This window comes from Struthio camelus, chromosome 3 (genome assembly GCF_040807025.1).
Source record: "Struthio camelus isolate bStrCam1 chromosome 3, bStrCam1.hap1, whole genome shotgun sequence".
Classification (NCBI taxonomy): Eukaryota; Metazoa; Chordata; class Aves; order Struthioniformes; family Struthionidae; genus Struthio; species Struthio camelus.
The window spans coordinates 65,317,290-65,339,316 of record NC_090944.1 but is presented as its reverse complement, the minus strand read 5'-3'; the positions used below and the strand labels follow the sequence as shown (position 1 = coordinate 65,339,316).

At 39.9% G+C, this 22,027-nt stretch overlaps 1 protein-coding gene across 2 annotated transcripts in view; it reads left to right on the top strand.

Moving 5' to 3' along the window:
• MCM9 (minichromosome maintenance 9 homologous recombination repair factor) overlaps positions 1 to 13,483 on the top strand; it is a 56,771-nt gene extending 43,288 nt beyond the window's left edge. For both annotated transcript variants that reach the window (XM_068938147.1, XM_068938148.1), the window contains exons 12-13: positions 2,657 to 2,802; positions 4,852 to 13,483. In XM_068938147.1, coding sequence (XP_068794248.1) covers positions 2,657 to 2,802; positions 4,852 to 6,481 — 1,776 coding nt within the window. In that variant the 3' untranslated portion in view covers positions 6,482 to 13,483. The remainder of the gene's footprint in view (positions 1 to 2,656; positions 2,803 to 4,851) is intronic.
• The last annotated feature ends 8,544 nt before the right edge of the window (positions 13,484 to 22,027 follow it).

The window sequence follows — 22,027 nt, the reverse complement described above, 5'->3', positions numbered from 1 at the left end:
CTGTAGGGGGCTTTTAGCACTGCTGAAATACTTGGTTTCAGCTCTGTCAGAGATTCTGTACTCCATTGAACATATAACTGGTCTGATCCAAAATGTCTTTCCCTATGTTTCTTTAGAAGTTGATATGAATATATTCAAATTAAAGCTATTTCATTTAGTGCCCATTAGCATGATGGACCTTAAAGACTTTGCAGGAGCAGATACTGCTCTTTTTCTGAGACGAAGCTCTTCAGGATAGACTTACAAAGTCACAAATGGCATGTAGGCACTTGTGATCTGCCTTTTTCTTTCAATAAAGTTTGTGAGAGTAATTGCAGTAAGCACCACTGATAATCTACTGCACGGTCTTATTTTCGTCCTTATTTTATTCCTCTTCTAATCCTCTCCTTTTATTCCTTTTTTCCGTTCCACGCTTTCCCCTCCTTATGCACTTTTACGCCCTCCCACACTTTCCCTGTCGTAATTTTTTTTTTTTTTAATTATCTTTGTCCTGGATCTTCTGCACTCATAGTTCCTCAGTGTGCATTTCTGGGAAGACTTTTAATTCCTCTAAGTCCACGAATGCACTATCTGATGGTGTTTTCATTTTGTTGTACCTTCTTGACTATGATGATGATTAAAAATGGTGAGCCTGTGGGTTTGTCCTGTGGCTACCTTACCTCTGCTCAAAGTGATATTTCAGAGGGGTAGATATCTCAGAGACTTAAGGACCAACACAGGAATGAAACATCACGGGTAGTTATCTTAAGTTCAGTCCTGCCCTATGAAGAATTTCAGACATGCTGCACACCGATGCACACAAAAGAACATATAAATGAAACTCATTGTGGCTGTGAAGTAAAGCACTAAACCATCAGGGAGAGCAAGACGTAATTGTACCCCTTAAGAATCTCAAGATGCCTCAAGATACATAATCATATGTTCCTTTTTTTTTTTTTTTTTGCATTGGATCCTTACCTCACAGACTGACAGTCTTCAATCCAAAAGCAACTATTCCTTGTCTGTGTTTTGCTGAATGTTTTATTTACTACCTGCTGTTCCAGTGCTCTTCTAAGGATAGAACTGTCAATGCCTTCGTATGGTTTTCTGTGGAATCTCCATTGTATCTGAGTGTATCAGAAATATTAATTTATTTATCTTCACATAGCTCTCGTGATTTGATGGGATACTGTTATTCCTGTTCTGTGATTTAAAGCTGACATATGCAAGATTAAGTCCAGAAGAAATTGTCCACTGGAGCATACCTCATGAGAGATGTTCAAGACCTCAGTTTCAGAGTAGTAGCACTTGGAGTGCTTGAGCACGTTTCATATTGACTGCAGTTACCCTTCTGTGCCCACACCACATCACGCTCCCAGTTACAAGTTTATTACCTTTGAAAACCTGTTTTTAATTGGCTTGCTCTGTAGCACAAGAACCAGAACTTAAGTGTCGGAGATAAAATGTAATTCTCCTTGGCAGCATTTAAGTATTCCAACCAAGAGGCTAAAATTTCTGGTCTCTTACTCATTAGCTATGCTCTTTCCAGTTCCTGAAACAAATAAGGCAGAGGGTCCTACAACAACCCTTTCCATTACGACAGATTAATGCTTCTGTGTGGAACAGGTCTGTCACATCCCTGAAAAACATGGTTGTGTGGAAAAAAAGCAAGTGATAATTTAAATGGGCTGCTTAAATGGTTACAGAGGCAGGCTCAATTTAGCACTAAGTAGTTTTAGAAGGCTAGGCTTAGTCACCTGAATGATATTCTTTCAATGTGAGATTTTATAAGACAAAATTTTGAAATTACAAAGTAGAAAAAGCAGAAATTTCCACATATGTCATCGCATAGGCCACACGTTGCCAACAAGGACAGACCTTGAGATTCTGTGCACCTTTGCTTTTCTCATGGCGCTTGATAGGCGTCTTGTTCATTAGTTGCATCTTGTTCATTAGTTGTATTGAGCTTTATAGATTAGACAAGAAGGATAATTGACAGCAAATCCATGACAGAATAAGGCTTTTGTTTTTTCATGAGAGCAATTAACTACAGAGCTATTGTAGAATTTTTGTTGTGGAACAAATCATGTTGTGCGGATGCTCCTTTCCAAATAAAAAATTCTGCTCCAAAATTTCTCACAAGGGGCAGAGAAACTATCAGAGATTAAAATCACTTACAGTCTTGAATTATTCATAAATAGTTAGAGTTATTCAGAAATATATTTGCTGGTCAGTTTCCCCAGCGTTGACAGCCCTGAAACTCAGATACTTCCATGTAAATAGTTAGAAAAAGCTAATGAAAAATTATAGCAGTCATGACCACTTCTGTTACAGAAGTTACTCAAATGGCAGAATTTTTACAAAGTATTTGGAAGCCTCCTTTACTCCTAATACCCAGTTTATTAAAGATGTTCTCAAGCCTTAGGTGGGCTTCCTATTTTTTGTATAAACTTAAAAAAAAAAAACCTGAAGATTTGATCACATAGTTGCTTTATTTGTATGAGCAATTTTGCCCATGTGAGCAGACCTAATGGGATTACTTAGGCAGTACAGTTACTGAATAAATATTTGCTACCTTAAGCTTTAAAATATCTAAGGATAATTTTTGTATAAACTATCTCTGCTGCTTAATTCTGAATAACAAAGTTGCTTTTTTCTCTTTCTTCTGATGGCATAGGGAGGTGCACTTCTTGGAGGCATCAATGCCCTGCACACCTCTTTTCCAGAAAATCCAATGGCACAGTACCGAACACAGTGTGAACTCATACTGGAGCGACTGGAGCTGCATAATCTTCTGCACAAAGAGCTACAAAGACTTGACAGGTTATAATATGCACAGTAACAACATAATTCAATAGGGAAAAGAATTGTTTGACAGTAATATCTGGAGAGAGTCTAAAAATAGATTCTGACATTGGGAAAGGGCTTATCCTTTAGAGGACATGAATAAGCAGGGAGATTGTTTTGAAGTAGTACTCTGAGATCATAACAAGATCATTTTTCACTCTGCGTTATAGAGTTTACAAACAGCTGAAGAACATTTTAATGAGTTCCCAACTCATGTCTCAGTTCTGTGCCCAGATAAGTTTCAGCTGAGCTTATTAGGGCCAATATGCCAGATTCTGTGGCTGAGCACATAATTTTATATAACCTTTCATTACTTGCTTGGTAAAATACAGCAGATCTGCTTCATATTTTTAAGCCTTCTTCTGCATTGGACTTGTCAAGATCCTTGCCTTTCCGTTAATGGAAAGTATAAGCCTGAATCAAAGTTCTGTTCTTTTGGGTGATTTTTCATTTTTACATGCTGGAATTTTCACTGTCTCTACTTGAGTTTCAGGTCACTCCTATAATCTTTGGAAAGTCTATTTGCTGTTATTAATAGAAAACTTTTAACTTACTGAGGCTGAGAGGAGAACACTAGGATTGGAAGGAAATAAGATGCAAAAATAACATTTGTTTCCTGAAATGAGATTAAGCTCTAAAGAAACTCATACTTTCTTATTGTTTAAGGAGGATAAAAGACTGATGTTATTGAAGCTAAAGGAATAGCTAAAGCTATTTTCCCACTGGGAAAATATATTTTTTCGTTGAAATATTTTTCAGACCTGTTTTGTAATTTATAGTAAGCACGTTCTAAATAAGCATAGAGGCAAAAAAGGCAGATGAAAGACAGATATCTCCAACAGACAGACCAAAGCTAGTTTTTAAACAGAAGTGCGTTCATAAAGGAACATAGAAAAGTAGGCTGGGAGGAAGATCAAGAGCAAAGACAAGATCAAGTCTGTCTTTGACCTTACTGGCAGGGGGGCTTGTCTTAGCTGCTCTTAAGGCCCTCTAATGAAAGGGGGTTTCCCATTGCCATTGGATAGGCCTTTCATTATTGCTCCATCCTAATACTCAGAAGGGTTTTCCCAGTATCTCCCTGTGCTCCCAGTGCAGCTCCCTGTGCTGCAAATGAAGCTGATTTCTTCTTCCACCTTCCTTAAGCGGCTTAGATAATACTTAATGAACATCCTCTTTAAAACAACCTATTCTATGTTAGACTTAGAAGTATTTTCTCTTTGAATAAACTTAGAAATAAATGCTGACAATAATGATTCTGAAAGATATATGTCAATGTAGTGTTTTCTCTCTCATACAGTAAAGAAATACGTGAGAAACATTTCACGCACACTGAAATGCAGTCGCTTCCGGGATAGAATGTGACTGCTTTTCATTCATGGTTAGAATAATTATTCAGCAAACTCAGAAGAATGCAGTCTCCTTCGGAAATGGGTGTATGTAGGTTCAGTAGGTAAAATATACCATACCAAGATTGGAGGGAACCCTTTGTTCTAGCACATTTGTTGTTTTGGAGAGGCCCGAGAATATTAATGGGTATGGACAGTGATAATTAGGTTTTGTAGGTAATCGGGGATGCTTTCCCTTTATCACATGGGGCTTTTGGAATGCTGGCTCCATAGTGATTTTGAGAGAAAACCACCAGCAATCACTATGCCACGTAATACCTGGGCTTTACCATTGTGGTAGCTCTTGTGAGGCTTGGCCTTGCTGAAGGTAAATCTATGAGGTTCCCTATTCTAGAAGATACGCTTACAGAATATGTAGTCCCTATTGGACTCTAGAAATGGCTGTCATTGATACAGTGCTGGTTTTTTAGCTTGGTTTCCCAAGGAAATGAAGTTTGTGTAGTTGCTGTCTCTGAACGTACACCCATCTTCTACTGGGGATACTGAATTCTGCCACTTAGTATAGAAGGTGCTGAAAGGTCAAAATGAGGTCAGCATTTGCTACACCAGCATTCATAGCTGTATGTGAGACTTAATAAAAATGAAAGACGCTTTCTTGATTCTTTTTTTCGTTCCATAGATTGCAGAAGGAAGATTCATGCCAGATACAGCCTGAAGAGACAAGTTTCAGTACTACTCCAAGATCCTTGAACAAGGATGCATTTGGGCAACCAAAAGAAGTGTCTCAGACAGAACCTTCAAATCAACAAGAGAGTAACTCCAAGCCACAGTCTTCTTTGGACAAAGGCAATTGCGAAGGGGATATACATCTAGAATCCTTATGCAACCTGACATCTGATAATAACAGAAGTACAAAATGCCTGATTAAACATAGTAAGAGAGGTGAGGATGGTAGCTTAGCATGGTTTGACAGCTTGGAAGAGAACAACATCGATGCTGAAGAAACTTTTCAGAAAAAGTTTCCAGTGCCCAAGATAGCTCCAGATAACTTGGCTTCAAAAACCCTGAGTAAAAAATCCTGCTCTGAAGAAAGAAATGCTTCAATACCAAGCAATGGAGATGGAGCAAAAGAATCACTAACAACTGTGAATCTTCATGCTCCTTTGGAACAGGACAAAGGTTCTAAGATGAGCAGGAAAAGGACTGAAGAACATGAATATTTTTCTTCAGAAGCAAGTATTCAAGACCCAGCATCTTCCAGGGCTAGTGTGCAGGACTCGGTTATTATGCAGCGAGTTTCTAAGAGCTGGCAGAGACTGCATACAGAGAGATCACGTGGATTCTTTACAAGCACACAGGACCCTGAGGCAAAAGCCCGCCCTTCAGTGTTGTCTGCATGTGGTCTTCTAGATCTTTCAGGTGATGTGGATCCTGTGTTAGGGGAGGAAAAGAATAGCAAATCTGTGACAGCAGAAAAGGCAGTAATTTCCATGAGAAAACGAAATACAGGCCAAGTAGTGCAGGAAGCAAAGGTAGTAAGTTCCTGTGAGCCAGAAATCATTGATAGTGAAGGACCTCCAGCAGCTAAACTAGCTAAATTTTCTTTCAGACCAAGGACAAAACTTGATCATTCCTCTGAGAAGAAAAATGCAGAGTTCTCTCTTTTACAGAGTGAAACTATTATTAAGCCTGGAGAGCAGCTCCAAGGAGAGCATCTGCTGGAAGAATATTGTCCCCCTGAGAAATGCAAGACAAAGTCGACTTGCTTAGGAAAAAATAATTCAGGAAAGGGACCCACTGATAATACTGGGAAGGGAGGGCGACAGCCTGAGGCTTTAGGAAGAAAGGGACCCACTGATAATACTGGGAAAGGAGGGCAACAGTCTGAGGCTTTAGGAAAAGAGCTCAGAGGAAGTGCAATGATACACTCAGATGTCAGTTTTAATGCTGCGTCACTTCCAACCACTGAAAAGAAAAGGGAGGAGGAGGAGCAGGTTGGTGGCCCAAGCACAGAGAAGGTGTGCTCTAGCACGTTAGCCAAACTGTCCAGGTTCTCCTTTGCATCACGTCCTGAGTCAAAATCCGAAAATCCACTTGCAGTTAAGGTTGACAGTAGCAACAAGGGAAGCCGTAGTCCATTGCTGAAGGTGCGCGTGAGCAATCCTAGCAAAAGGAAGAGTTTTGCATTTGGAAGTGCCAGTAATGCCACTGTGGTGACACGGAAATCTCTCTTCTCAATAGCAGAGCTAGATGATGCTACATTAGATTTTGATTGGGATGAAGAGATGAGGACAAATCCGAGACCATAACCTGTATTTTCTCTGAATTACATAACATGTAGTTCTTCTGAATCTCTGTCCTTCTGTCAATGGTATCAACAGCATCAGTAGTTTACAAAGCATTTTAAAATAATCATCCAGGACCTCTGTTTGTTTAAATGAACATACTTCCTTTAAAGGCTATGTACTTTACATCCACTAAGGATTGTATACACTGCAAGCCTGATGTGGCTTTCAGTTCTCTAAATTACTCCCAAGACTGCTTATGTCAGCTGACTGTTTTGATTGACCTGACCTGATGTAACCCAAAGAAGACTCATATGTTTATGTTCACATATCCAGAGTATGGTGAGGCTTGCAGAAGAGCACATCTAATTGACTATTAGCCTTGATTTCATGTAACAGTTAAAACTATAGATGATTCAGACTGGCCTTCTAAGGGATCGTGCCACTTCAGAAAAACGATATAGCTAAATCTATGTCATTATATTTTGTTTCTCTATACATGCCTTTTCTCTTAGTGCAGCAAGCAAACCTGTGATTTTTCATCATGCTGTTGTAAATATTCCCATATTGTCAATATCATGAGAATTTTGCTGCATCTCCAATTACTGTGTTCCTAATCACACTGCTGATGTTGAAGACCCATGTGTCTAGGGCTTTTTGTTTCTGTTTTCTGATTCTGATTTTGATTTTAAATACACTGGTTCAGGTGCCTGTGTCTGTATTCTGGTTGCATATCAAATCCTAACTCTATAGTAAATATGCAGTTCTTCACTGCGGAAAGAGAGAAGAAATTTCAGGTGATTGAACAGGAGTCGTCAGTAGCCAAAGTAACTTCAATGCAGGCCTTTGGCGCTGGCATTAAAGTTACCCTCAAAACTTGACAGCATGGTGAAAAGTTCATATAGTGTTGCTTGGTTCTGGCTCAGATAATGTTTACGTGACTATTTTATTTATGGTTAGTGTTTCGCTATACCTGATAGGCAATTCATTTTTGGAGGTATGCTACATCCTTTGTCATTCATTTGTCCAATGTGAAATTAATCTGCTAATGCATTACATGTTTACAGATAATGGTAAGCCTTAAATTTCCTTCAGTGACACTCGTCTGGTGTATTCCTTCTGTATCTGAATTCTCCACAGAATATTCTTGTTATTAACCTGCAAGGTAAACTGAGAATGAAGCAGTTGCTTAAGGTGCAGTGAATCCTTTGAGAGGCTTGCCACCACAGAGGAGGTCTGAATCTCTCTTAATTTGTTTGAATTTAAAAGTAGCTCCCTTGAAATCGGGTGAGTTAAAATAGTGTAAAATTTGATGGAGTGATGGAATGACCAGGCCCACTGAAGGCTCAACTTCAGTGTGAGATAATGAAATCATGAGAAACAGTTATATGTAGGTGGCTTATTGTTAGAGTTTGGGGAAAACGACAGCAAGAAGTTACTGTCCAGATGGTTTGTGTGATAGTCACGGGGACAGTGCCTCCACTGGAACCATGACTTCAATCAAAAGAAGTGAAATTTTTCCTCCTCCCTCCCACAGCCCAGAGCAGCCCCTACCTGTTCCTCCTCAGAGCCCTGCTCCAGGGTGAGGGTGGCCTCCACTCGTTGTGCTCTCACTGTCCTTGGAAGTTGGAAGTTTCCTATGGGATGCTGTATCTATATTGCAGCTGGGGAAGGGTCAAGTCAAGAATCCTGACGCTATTAACAACATTCCTAATGGTCTTCCTAGTTGAATTTTAAAAGGACAACTAAACGCACAGCTTTTTCATTATCATTGCAGCTGCATCAACCCGTTGCATGCTCGTTTCATTTACAACTGAAAATCTTCCTTGCTAGCTTCCTTGCTTTTGACAGATGTTGCTAGTTGGCCAGTGCAAACCCAAAATTGCTAGTGGGTCCCCATAGTCAAGCATCGCTTTTTTACCATGCAGAATGATGTAAAAAAAGATAAATTTCATCCTCTCATGCTTGAAGTATTGTTTCTCTCATCACTTCCCTGTGAGATCATCAGTGTCATCTGATGTAATTTGCTATGTAAACTTACGTGAGGAGCTGCTCCCAGGAACTGCAAGACCTTTTCCTAAACATAGCCCTGTGGTTGACTTTCCTCCCTCTCCTCAGTCAAAATTAGAAGTCTTGAAATCAGTAGTCACAGTGGCACAAAACTGAGGTAAAACTCAAGCTCAAAATTTCCTCCATATTCTCCATACTTACATTGCGCTTGAGAAGGTTCTGTTTTTTATATTCTGCCTATCTCAAAATTACTGCACTGTAGAGATCTGCCTGAGAGCCAGGAAAACTGCACAGGGAAGCAGGGTGACTGTATTTCCAGAAAGCTGAAATGCCATGTAATGCAGACAGCCATCTTGCTTACTAGTGAGACATGCAGAGCCTTCTGAGGTAAGGGGGTTCCCAGTCAGCAAGAACTATGAGATGAACTGGTTGAATCCAGATTCTTTTGGTGTCCTTAAAGCTGTTCACAGATCATTGCAAGTGAATAAATGGAAAATGATTACCTGAAGTGTATTTTTCGCAGATGAAAAATGTTTCCTCTGATTCAGTAACATTCAGCCTGGAGTAATGAAGTATTGTGTGTCCCAAAGCTTCTCCAGTGATACAGTGCTAATCACATTTGTGGTCCCATTCAGCAGTCTGGCTGACAAAATGTTGCTAGATGCTTTTTTTATTAATCCCTTCGGAGTTGAAATCTACAAATCAACTCTTTATGCACAACCAGCAGAGCCATGAAGAAGCTAGCAGCTTGATGGAAATGAGATGTCTTGGGACAGGCCAGTTGATGTGCCCAGAGCCTGACTGACACTACCAGTTTGGTGTACTGCCAGACCTTTTGGATACATCTATTCTTTTGCCATAAAGTAGTACACCCAAACAAGGTAGATGTTTTGACATATTTGAACTTAGAGGAGGAGTGATTTAAAATTCATAAAAATATGAGCTCTTCAGCAGGCCGAAATTCTCTGATAGCAAAACAAAAGTTGCAGCAGCTTCCATTGCAGTGTGCCTAGAAAGGGTCTCTGATATTTAGGAGAGAACAAAATCAGGAAGGGTAAAGAAATACCTTGGCATCTCAGCTTGTGCTTACCAAAGGGAGAAATTTGCCCACTTAAACCAAGGTTTTCAGCAATGAGGGCTAACTCTATGCATTCGTTTTTTATGGGTGCCAAATGTAAGACCTAATTTGCAGATGGCCTGAGTACTTACAGCTGAAGCTTAAGTCACTGAGACGTGCAAAGGGCAGTGTAATTCTAATTCTGCTCTTCTGTCTTCATCTCTCTCTTATTCTTAGTTACGAAATGGCCCCTTCAAGAGGTAGTGAGTGCTCTCACTTAAGATACCCTGTGTCCTGGGGGTAAAGAAATCAAGAAGGTGAGGAGGACATCTGAAAACCAAAGGCTTCAATATTTTAACACCTCTCTCTGCTGGATTGCAGTAGAGTTTGTGGCTCCCAAAAAAAAAAAAAACCACCGTAGAGCACATTAGGACAAATTTGAGAATGCAAATGAGGCTTTCTCAGATAAGTGAAGACATATTAATTGTCTACAGAGTTAGGCAGTCCTGCAAAGAGCGTGACTGGGTTGCTCTCCAGCATTTAGGTGTGGTTTTGATATCTAAATTCAAACACATGCTATAGAATTCAGGCAGACTGGATCCTATCATGCTTTTTAGTCCTTTAATGGTGAATCGTTTTTGATGGATAATATTTTCGATAGTACATCAGTAAATAAAGTTATCCCTTCAGATTCTCCTGATTAGAAGTAGTCAGTCCATTTGTGAAACGGAACTGTGCTTCCTCTGCCCTATAAAGAAGAGCAGAGGTTTTGATCCCTGAGGGATCTGCTTCTCTCTTGCTTATTGCAGTCTGAGAAGCTGGAAAGAAAGCAAAAGAAATCACAGAAGGATGCTGCAAACTGTGGCTGCTCTGAGGTCACTCTTCCTGGAAAGACACTTCTGCTGCTCTGTTGTCCAGTTTGAAAGAAAGATCAGGAGACAGGAGCATTCTATTCAGCTTGCAGAAGGGTCCAGCTTTTTTTAGCGGAAAAAGAATTGTTGCCCATTCAAACCTTGCCTGTAAAGAGGAGCTAGTGACCCAGCTGAAATGCTTTTATGGTAGTCTTGCCTCTGATTCATAGCATGAATTCAGAGCGTTTAAGGTAAGTGAGAAGCACATAGTAATAAGAAAATGATACCTGCTGCTGATTTACTTTCTCCCTCACCGTTGCCATTGCTACAGAACACATTTTTCAGTGCCTTGGCAGGGAACATTGCTAACTCCTTTCCTTTCCGTTTTTAAAACAACTTCCTCCACAAACAGACATATGTTTTAATGTTTTTGAGTATCACAATGGCCCAATGATGGGAAGATTTAATCCATTATGGCAGTGACACTCTGCTGGGCTAAACTGAAGATGAATTTCCCCTTCGAGTACTTTGCACAGTCAGTGGGCAGATGAGTCACTTCCTGTGAGCCTGCCTTCCTTGTGAGGCACAGAGCCATTATCTCCTTCACATTTTAACACTTGCCTCTCCGAGTTTATGATCTAAGAGTCTCTAAAAATGTGCCTAATATATCTTCTCAAAGTGATTATATACAAATATATATCAAACCAATTAGTAAGGTCAAATACACTTATTTCTTTTAAGCTGCGTTTTACCTTTATGAATCTGATTGATAAAAGTGAATATATGTTTCTGTCTTAAAACCCAGCTGAACCAAACCTTAGAAGTAACAGATACTAGCAGCCTGTTGATCAGGTCCTTATTTATGAACAGCAGTCAAATACTGTTGTTAGCTCTTCAGTGGCCAGACTCCCGTTTCCTTGGCTGAAACCAGTTTATTATGTAATGTTAGTATGGGACAGGATCAGTTTTTTACTGGCAGTTGTCCCATAATAGCGCTCTCCTGGAAGGCCTATGTAAGCATGTTGAAGAGTCAAAGGGAAGAGAAGACCGATAAGCCCAACAATTTAGTTATGTTTTTTGTGTAAAAGTGCTTCATTGTATTGAAAACCTCCTGCATGGCAGTTTTGCTGGAGGAGGCTCTGAGGCACCCAGTCACTGGTGTTCAGTGCCAGCTGAGGTAGCCTACAGTGTATGAGACATTGGCACAGCCTTGGCTGATAAGACATAGGACCTTTGTGGGACCCATGCCCCTTCGGAGGAGGAAGCCAGATAGAATATTCTAAACAATCTAAAATGTAGCTAGATAGCTACCGTTAGGAACCTGAATCATTCCTCATTTGTTAGTACTTGTGAAGGGAGAACTGCGAGTAATTGTTCTCTGCTTTTATGTACCTCAGTGGTCATTTTGTAGACCTCTGTGATGGTCTTCTCACCTCTCCTTCCTAGCTGAAAGCTCCTGTTGCAGGAGGCTTTTTAGAGAGTCTTCCTCTCTGCTCCCCATTTACAGAAAAAGATTGTTGGCCATGCCCAGGACTTATTATCCAAGTTAGATGGTATTGACAGCAGTCTTCATTAAGTAAAAAGCTGTGCTTGGTTACACACCCCCAAGTTATTTCCAGAACTCTGTTGAGGACTTTAGCAGGGTTTTTCATATCTTCAGTTTTTTCTTTTTTTGACAGTGATATCTTTAATTACACCTTCACTCAATGATGACTTCGCTTCCAGAGGAGTCTCAGCATGTCACATATCAGCAACCTAGTAGTTGCCACCTGTTCTTTGTAGGCATCACTGAAAAAGTGACATTCAAGGCAAACAGCATTGTATTCCATAGAGATTTATGTAAAACTTCTCCTACGTGTGAAGACAGTATGGGAAAAAGCAGCTGTTTTTCTATTCAATTTTTTTTCCTAATGATTTTGACCTCTTTAACTTAAAGCTAATAATCAGCTCTGATCCTTCAGGATCACCTGAAACTCTTTCTAGAGACAGGAGGAGATGTGGGTGTTTAATAGCTTTCAGCACTTAGGTACAAAGCTGTGGTCATGACCTTCTCATAGTCCATTCTCACTTGAGAAAGTTGGCAATGCTCTGCCAGATGTAGCTTCAGAGGGGTATGGCCTGTGACTGCTGCCACTTGTTCCTTACCCTCCCTTTGTCACCTTCCATTTGCGGAGATGCCTCCTTGCCTCACCTCCTCCCTGGCCCGTGATGCCTTCTTTTTCTGCAGCGTAGGACTGCTGTCACTGTCTGGTCCAGCAATGTCAGTGGAGCCCTCCCCAGTACTTCCCTGGGAAGTGTCATCCCTGTTATTTTAAGCACTTCTGGGATTGTTATCTAGTGAGTGAATACCTAGTAAATACCCAGTTGATCCCTAGCTTGTAAAACACCTATAACAGGAATCACTTGCCATGTAAACTTCTTACAAAACCAGACTTCCGTTCATACCCAGCATTACAAAAATACTAAACATGACATAAAAAATGTGGCAGAAGACAAACTGAAAAAGGGATTATGTGCCATGTGTATAAGCAGCTCTGCTAAGACGTTCCTGTGTGATTGCCAGCTAGTCTTATTCCAGTTTATATGCTGCTTTTGGTTCTAAATAACTATTAAAAGAAAACAACCCTACATGACTGTGTTTGCTTGTTGTTTATGTTACTCTCAAAACATTAGTGTGAATTTCACTATTCTTATCAAATATATACATAAATGTGCTAAGTTTCATAATATGATGTGTGCCAGCAACACAAAAAATATGTAAGCTAAAGCTAAAAGCAAGACAAAGTCAAAACAGAACTGGAACCTTTAATCAACGGATTCAGCGTGAACAGATCTCCCAAGTGAGGCCAAATAACATCACATTCTAAAGGGAATGTATTTATTGATGGGCAGATGAGGTAAACAGAGTATTAAGTGCTCAGTATTTCATGCGAATGAGACACTGGCTTCATTAATAATAAATGCTAATTATGTCATCTCTCTTAGGTATCTGATATTCCCTGGCTTACCAATACTTTCCTTCCTGTTAGGCAGAAGACAGCTAATAGTTCCAAGGAATACCATTGTTCTTTACCGTGAGACAAGCACAGGCACTTTAGAAAAGACCATGAACATGTGTTTATTGCCAAGCTTTATGTGCTGAACAAATATTTTGTGTGTACAATAATTGTATGTATAATTACAACTGTACATATAATAATTATATGTTTAATTGTATAAATGTATATCTACAATAATATATGTAACACACACATTGTATAGTACGTATACTTATTTTGTATAATAATATAAATATTGTTGTACAAGTACAATGTATTACTGCAATGTAACTTAGGAAAATAGATCCTTTGGAGCAATAACATTTCAGTCACTAACTTTTCCTAACTTCCACTCAATACCATGAGATAGTAACAGTAAGATCATGTAAGAAAGCAAGCAAAATAAAGGAATTCAGGACTTTAAATGATGGCTTTATTTTTTTAAAGACTGTAGACACTACTGTTATTCCTCTGCACATTCCAATGTTTTTGCAGCTTGCTTGACACCGATACTTAACCATTTTCAAATTATCTAAGAAATTTTATGCATCCGAACCTAGTATTGATCCTATAGGTAGTGTACCTCATACAAAAGTTGTAAATTGGTCTCATTTGGGGAGATCCCGTTTGCTCCTGTTGCTTTAGATTGCATTCACACAACTTCATGTTAGGCTTCAACTGGATGGAGCACTGATCGGAGTCATCATATTCTATGACCAGAACTCAGGGAGAGCAGATGTCCTACATCTTCATGTTATGGCCAACGTGAAGGGCGAGTGCTGGTGGGTCTCCACAGCAGCAACAGAACAAGTCGCAATGGAAGAAATGTCGGGCAATTTGAAACTAATGAGTGCATAACAAAAAGTGAACTAGGTTCCTTCATTATTGATTGGAAGTCAGTAAGAAGGATTGCCTTGCCTTCTGAAGGAGCTAGCCCAGCTAGCAGTCAACTTCTATTTTCTCGTAACTGTGTTAGGGGAACTACTCAATTTAATCATACAACTGCAGCCTGGTTTCTGGGATTCAACACCAGATGCAGACAACTAAACCTGGGTCTCTGCAGGCACAGCAGGTATCTAAGTTCCCAGTATAGTCAATGGAGAAAAGGTCAATACAGTTAAGGGAGTCTAGAGAGCACCTTCATCAGCTTGAATGTGGGTGTCATCTCCAGTGTAAGCTGAGTTGCCCGGTAGACTTCACTGACTGTATCTGCTAGCTGTCATTTTGGGGAAAATAAAATAAAGGAAAATAAAGGTTGTAGGCTAAGTCAGTCAAGGACTATTGACATGCCACTGACAACAGTCTCAGGTCACACAACGCTTTCAAGGCAGTAAAGGTGACAGGCATCTTTTGCACAAAATCCAGAGTATCCCTCACAATTTCTCCCCTTTCTTAAAGACAGGTGGATGAACTCCAGCAATTGCTAGTGATGGCCATGATTTTGGCTTTTTTGCTCTCAGTGTTCTGTCATCTCCTCCCTGTTTGCTCTCATGAATGCTGTGCAGGATGGATGGAGCAATCAAACACAGTCCTGGCAAAGGAGAGGAGGTTTGTGAAAAGCCTGACGGAGAAAGCCTTTATCTTGCTTTCAGGAGCCAAATGGCCCAGTGGCAACTGTAGAAGCCCTTGTGATAGTGAAAATTTAAAGTGAAACATCTCATCAGCCAAAGTTTCAAGGCGTATTACTGTCAAATACTAAGGACGGAATGGTGATGATGAATCTCAGCAGGCTTTGCATCATAAGTGCAAATGCTTGTGAGGCCTGCTTGTGTGGCAGAGCCCAAGAATTATGGAAAACAAATGCATCAAGCACCAACTGATAGCACCAATAAAAGGTCTGCAGCAGCCCTCAGTTTCCTGTAAAATGATATTCTGTCCACAAGGTGCCAACATGGAGCAAAGGGCAGAAGTGAAGAACATGTGTGCCATCAAAGGCCCCAGCGGAGAAGCTCATACAAGCCAACCTACATGGCTGCCATCACTCACAGGGAGTATGGCACCTTCTGAATGGCACGTATCGGGTCCCAAATCACCCTATGGCGACTGTCAACATTACAACTCCATACTTACTGGCAATTGAAAGCAGGGGTTGAGAACAGTGGGGGCTGCAAATTCCTAGATGTAGTCATCTTTCGTGTTCAAACCCTTACACCAGTCATCTTCACTGCCAAGTAGATGACCTCAGCACATCAGCATCATCAGAGAGGCTAGATTGCAATTTAGGCAGCTGCACCTGCAGTTCTGCTTCTAGCCCATCTCGGAGGTCTGGAAGCAGTGGTCAGCTTCATGGAAGCATGCAGCTTCACTACCTCTTCCCACTAGTAGTACAGCTGCCTCCACCCCATTCCTCTCTTTCGTGGAGATGTAGAGGTGTAAAAATACCCATCTGTCTTGGAGTGCTGAGGCGTAAATGGTCAAAAGACCTGATCAAAGACTGATCTCGGAAATAGAAGGCCAACTGCCAGGAGAGCGAGCTACCCACTGAAAACTCCAAAAGTTGACAAGGTGAGCATCCCACAGTGAAGGGGAGCTCAAAGCAAAATGGGATGCCAGCTGACATACATAGCCCCTCACACATCTGTATAACACTAAATGATGTGCTCCAGCTAAATCAGTGGATCTCAGTCAACACTGTGCTGCCAAGCGAGCAGATGTGCACGGACCGGTACCAAGGATCATGGAAGTACAGCTCACTGCAGCAGGCATCCTTTTTCTCAGAGTCAGAAATACTGTACTTATGCAAGCAGTCTCAGTTTTCATTCTTAGCAGTGGCTAGAGCTAATTACAACACAGGAAGAACTTGCAGATATTAAACATGAGGGCTAACAACTAGAAAGCAAATAAAAAGATTAATACAATCTTGGAAAATTGGACCAAAGGAAATTCTGAGAGTCATGCAGTCAACTTCTGTATCCAGCGGTAGGATAAACTCTGCCTAAACTATGGCATATTAATTTTTGTAAAAAATACTTTTTATGGTGCCTGGTTTACAATTTCTGAATATTTAGGATTGACAGCTCTGCTTTCGTATATAGCTGGACATTAACAGCAACACTGAAATAACTTTTCCTTTCTTGAATAAATAACAAAGACCATGAGCCAAAATCATTTTAAACATATCTTCAAATGCTAGGAAGATTGAAAACTTTAAGTCTCTGTTGGTTCAGTCTAGTTCCTGCAAGGAACATTTTGCAATCAAAAGGAACATTTCTAGTGACTTCAGTGGGATAGTCTAATGATTTTCATTAAATTCAGCTCAGTGACACATATTTATGGGTCCATTATCCAGTTACCAATATTCAGAACTAAGTAGCCTTCTAATCTTTTGAAATTTAATCTTTACCTTTTATTCAAGCAAACTGGAACTGAAAACATACTGCTCTGTCAGTGAGCCTAGGGAAAATACAAGGGATTTTTTTCTGTTTTAGTGATGAAAAATGTAAACTAAATTGTTCAAAAATTGAAAGTCAAAGTTCCATCTCTAGTCATCTCTAAGTGGTGTAACTTAACTGATGATATAATCTGATTTAATGTAATCATTAGATTTGAAATATTCTTATTCTGTTAAGTGCTATCTTGATTTAATCAGCTGCTCCTGTGATTACACTGTGGCTCTCCTATTAGTATTTTGTCAGCACCATTGAGGGGGTGTGTACCTCCAGGATTACAATTTTTATAGGCTGCAGTTTGATGTACAAACTTACAAGTTGGTTGGAATTCAATGCAGCTTAACTTGAAAATAGTGGGTTTGCTGCAAGAAAAGAGGTAGAAAAGTTTCATATTCTGTTTTCTGACCATTTTAATCCATTCAGAAAATACTTAAACAATATGAAATTTCACATTTTAAAGTTAAAGTTATTTGGTATTAATTGTAACAAAGCTGGAGTACAAGACTACAATTTTTGTGGCAGAGACTGCTGCATGTATAGCAAAAACATCTCCTAGAAATGCTTTAGTCTCAAATTTGATCGTAGGTGCTTTGAAGGCTGTCCTGTAAAACTACTTGTAATGACATGTCAGTTGCAAGGCAATAGGAGATAAGCCACAGCCTATCGAATGGAAAGGTCCACTTTAATCTCAGAGAACGTGGATTAACACCCCTAAAGTCAGAGTCAAACTGAATCAATGTATACTATAAAAACAGATCTCTTTGAAGATAATGAAGATAATGAAACTTGAGCAATACCTTGGACTTGTACTGCTTCCTACATATGACTTTTTCTCTCATTTGATTGGTTGTTTTTTTTAACACAGCACCTCAAATACCTGTATGGCTGCCCCTGTGTGCAATGTTGAGCCTGTAGGTTGCTGCTTACATTTTAGAGGAGCAAATTCCTAAACTCTGTAGTGCTATTTGTATCCATGACAAAAAGTGAATACTTAACATAAAAATGAGTAAAGTCCTAGAGCACATAACACTTAAATAGGCTGTGTAAAGGATGACTACAAAAACATACACCTAGTTTCCTGGCATTATGCAGATATGCTTTTTTGCACAGCATCTTCACAATTTCTTCATGTTCTACTTTGCTTATACTTGGTAAATCAGACTCTCTCTCAATATATATTAAAGTAGTCACATAATATGAATGCACACATATTAGGAATTCATGGAAGAATGGCGTGATAGGGACATATGCTTCTCTGCTAACCAGCAAATTAAATGTTTGCATGCGTGTACTGCACACATGCAAGTCCAGAAAAATAGACTTAGAAGAAATTCTTTCTCCTGTTAAAGGAAAGTCAGCTTTTTCTCCAGTGTAACTGGAGACACTTACTCTGATAAGCAAGGTATTAACTTTTCTCTTTTTTAGTACAACAATGCATAAAATCTATTGTTTATACGCCGACCAGCAGGCGAGAAGGGGAAGTAGCTGAGAGTGAAAGTTGATATTAAGCCAGCAGAGGGAGCTCCAAAATTTGAATTCCTTTTTGCAGAGGGAAATATCCTTTGGAAATGAATGTTCTGAAAAAAGCCATTTGCAGGCCAGTGAACCTTATGGCTGTCTGCATTGATTACTCCATCTCAAGAATCACAATAACAAAGGCAGTACTCTGCTGACATGCTTAAAATACAATTTAAAAGATCTTTGTAGTACCATTATCTGTCTTTGGAAGAAATGATCCTAGTATAATAGTAAGATATTACACTTATAAAATAACATGCCAAACTCTTTTTAATACACTGTTTATCTGCACCATTGCCCTCATAACCTTACAGCATGAAGGGAAAATCCACCGCACTTAACAGCAAAGCTATGATTAAGGGCCAGACTCCAACATTGAAACAGTCTTTGCCAAACCAAAATATTTGATATCTCGACAGAGTGCCCTGCTTTTGGGTTACAACACGTTTTATTGCTATTAGAATTAGTTCCGCTATGATGGGTGCCAGGACACTGAAGGGCCTTGGAGCTGAGAGTCCGATCTGGAGCACTTTTGTTCTTGAGCAGGCCAACACCGAACAAACTCACTATGCCTCTACAATCTCCCCAGCATGGACTTACGTAGACTTGGACTCTCTCAGCATTAAATGAAACACCTTCCTCAGCTTAGGGTAAGATAATGCTCTGAACAAGGATAAATGTTACTGGAAATCATTTCATCGTCAAAATGTCAGAGTGAAAACCAGTGTGATCATGTGGTGATCTGGTCAGCCTCTCTCCAAATTTGTTTGCTAACAGTGATGGGCTGCTTCTACCTTTAATTATTTCCTTTAGCAAAAGGAACTGGAGAGAGATTAAATACTCCCTCAGGGAGATACATTAGTACTGAGAAGTGAATATATGCATGCTCAGAGCTCGTGCCAGAAAATACAGTTACTGACCAAAACTTGTACAGGCTAAATGAGACAAAAGAGGCAGTTTGGTAATATAGAGAGGAAATTATGGCTCAAAGGCAAGGCCTTACAAGTACTTCTGAGGAAGAATACTTTTGAGATACCATCATTGTGAGGCTTATCTTGGGGACAGAGATTTCCAGATGGGAGAGAGTATCATTACAGTTTAACAAGATACTACTTCCATGCAGAAAGCTATAATGGTGAGAAAAGAGGTGAGCAAAAAGGGGAGAAAGACTGTGGAAAATGAATGAAGTAGGAGTAAGAGATTTTTTCATACAACAGGAAAGCACACTGATCTCAGGAGAAGTCCTAGACATGATGTCAGTTTGGGAAACATTTAAGCATATGCTTCAGTTCCGCAGGGATGTTAGACTTGCTGCACTATTGAAAGTGCTGTCAGCAGTGTCTGAGGTTGGGATGGCTTTGGTGCCTCTCATCCTCTCCTCAATAACTTGATTATGCATTAATACGAGCAATAAGCTGATTAACATTAGCTTAATCGGTAGCAGACTGAGTTTGAGCTGAATGCTCTTAAAAAATCATTCAAATATTAGTGTGAGAGACTTTTTCCTTCTCTGTGAAATAGGGAATATGGACAGGTGGGGTCGTGTGTGCCTACCCACAATGTCTTATTCTCCTTCTCTTTTACTGATAGCAATGCGCAAAGCTTTCTGCATTATATACAGGCAAACAGCTTTGACCAGTACAATAACATCAGTTATTGCCACCATCTGCTAAAACCACCTTTATGGGGATTTCTATCTCTTCAGTTTTCCCCGATCTTTAGAGTAGTATCACCAATTTCCCTGTATCTTACCCATTAACTGATCCCTCTTCTTCCAAATTATGACAGTAGTAATATGCTTTCTCTGACTGGCCCCATTTACCTTTTTTCACTCCTCCATTCTCATGAAATGTCTACAGTTCCATGGATTTTCCAGCGGCCCTTGAATATTTTGGCTAAGGAGACTGTTACTTAACCCTAATGCTTCTCTGCCTTTCCAATGCTTGCTGGGTAGGTGATCAAAAAATTGCCAAATTCAGCTATTTTGCGCCCTCTTTCACCTATCTAAAGCATCTTGTAGTGACTACGCGTCAGCTCATCAGCAAGACAGGTCTCTCACCTATCGGGTTTTGGGATAGAATTATGTAGACTTTTCTCGTTCTCAGATACTAGGTTTAAAGTAAAACTCCAGCATCTATCTGTACAATCTCTTGATTGCTTTTCATAGAAGTCAACAGTTCCTGGAGCCTGGGAGCCCACGCGGTTTTGGCACTTCGACACAAGCTCCACCAGCTTGACAGCTCAGCCAGGAGCAAGCCTGAGGGCACCGCAGACGTGTCCAGCAGCAGATATCCGCACAAAGCGCGGTCCGGGTGCTTCAGGCGCAGCCTTCAGCAGCAGTATATACAGTGACTGTTGACATGTTGATCTAGGAATTATACTATGAATGCTGCGGGAATTACTGCTTAGGTTGGATGCTAATGTGTAACTGTTGTACAGCTACCCACTTTACCTACGTGCCCACTATCCCATGAATTAATATCACCTCTTTTTAGGGTTTTAATGTCTAATGATTGGCAAGCCACAATGTTGTGGGGAACGAGTTGCAGATTTTAAACAGTTCGTTGTTCATTCACTGTCCAGTTACCACTCTAAATCAAATAATTCTGTTTCTTAAGGCACACTGCTTGGGACTCAAGGGAGCATGGCTATTTTTGAGGATGTGAGTAAATAAAAAATTTTAAACACATTTCCCGTGTGACTGAGTTAAAATTATGCTTCCAAAAGGTTTAATTATTAAAAGAAGCTAATGTTGATAAATCATTGATATTTTCAGTTCAGACCGCTAATTAATCTTAACAGAAGAATTCTAAAAGAATTCTAACCTTATCTAATTTATTAATGAATTTCAGGATTTTCATCTAAGTATCACAAAACTGCCTTTAAAAAAAAATTTCCACATACAGTATTTATTCTTAGTCCTAACATGCTACCTCGTATCAGTTAACCTTTTTAACCGTTATGTTACAATTCATGATTGAAAATCATGAATTTAGGAATGATTTAGGAAGAAAAAAAATAGGTAAAAGCATCTGCTTCATGAACGCAGGCTTCCCAAATTGATATTGCTGGGAGACTCTCAGCCCAATTTCATTCTGCTCCTTCATCTAAACTACCACTGTTAGAGCCTCTCAGCTGTTGCATTTGAGCTGTCTAAAACAGCAAACAATGCAAGAAATATCTGGTTCCTGTTACTGCCACACAACAGCCATCCTCCCTAAGCTGAGTATGTTTATGGTGCCAAAAAGCTAATTAGGTCAGTATGCCAGTTTAAATTGTACGGGAGATGAGCATTGAATGTTTACTAAATGTAACTGTCTGTTTCTGGATCTGGAACATCTAATTTCTAGGATAGAGCAGAAGCAGACACTGGCCTTAAAATAATCAGAACCAAAATATTGAAATGCACGTGGAAAATGAAGTGGCAGTCAGACTTACTATATTTATTGCATTATCTAAATTATAAAGCCCAGCAAAGACTGAAGACATGGAGGGCATTCAGAATAGACATTCTGCAAGCATTTAGGTGGTGTGGCTTGGCTTGGCTGGAGTTTGGGGCAAGTCCTAGATAAACCAAAAAAAGCTTACGAGAAGCAACATGTTTGTAACGCGTGCATCACACTTGCCTTTGCAGACCTGAGTTATGTACCTCTAGTAGGCAGTAAATCATGATACATGGGAGCACCTTCTAGGCCCTGAGTCTTGGT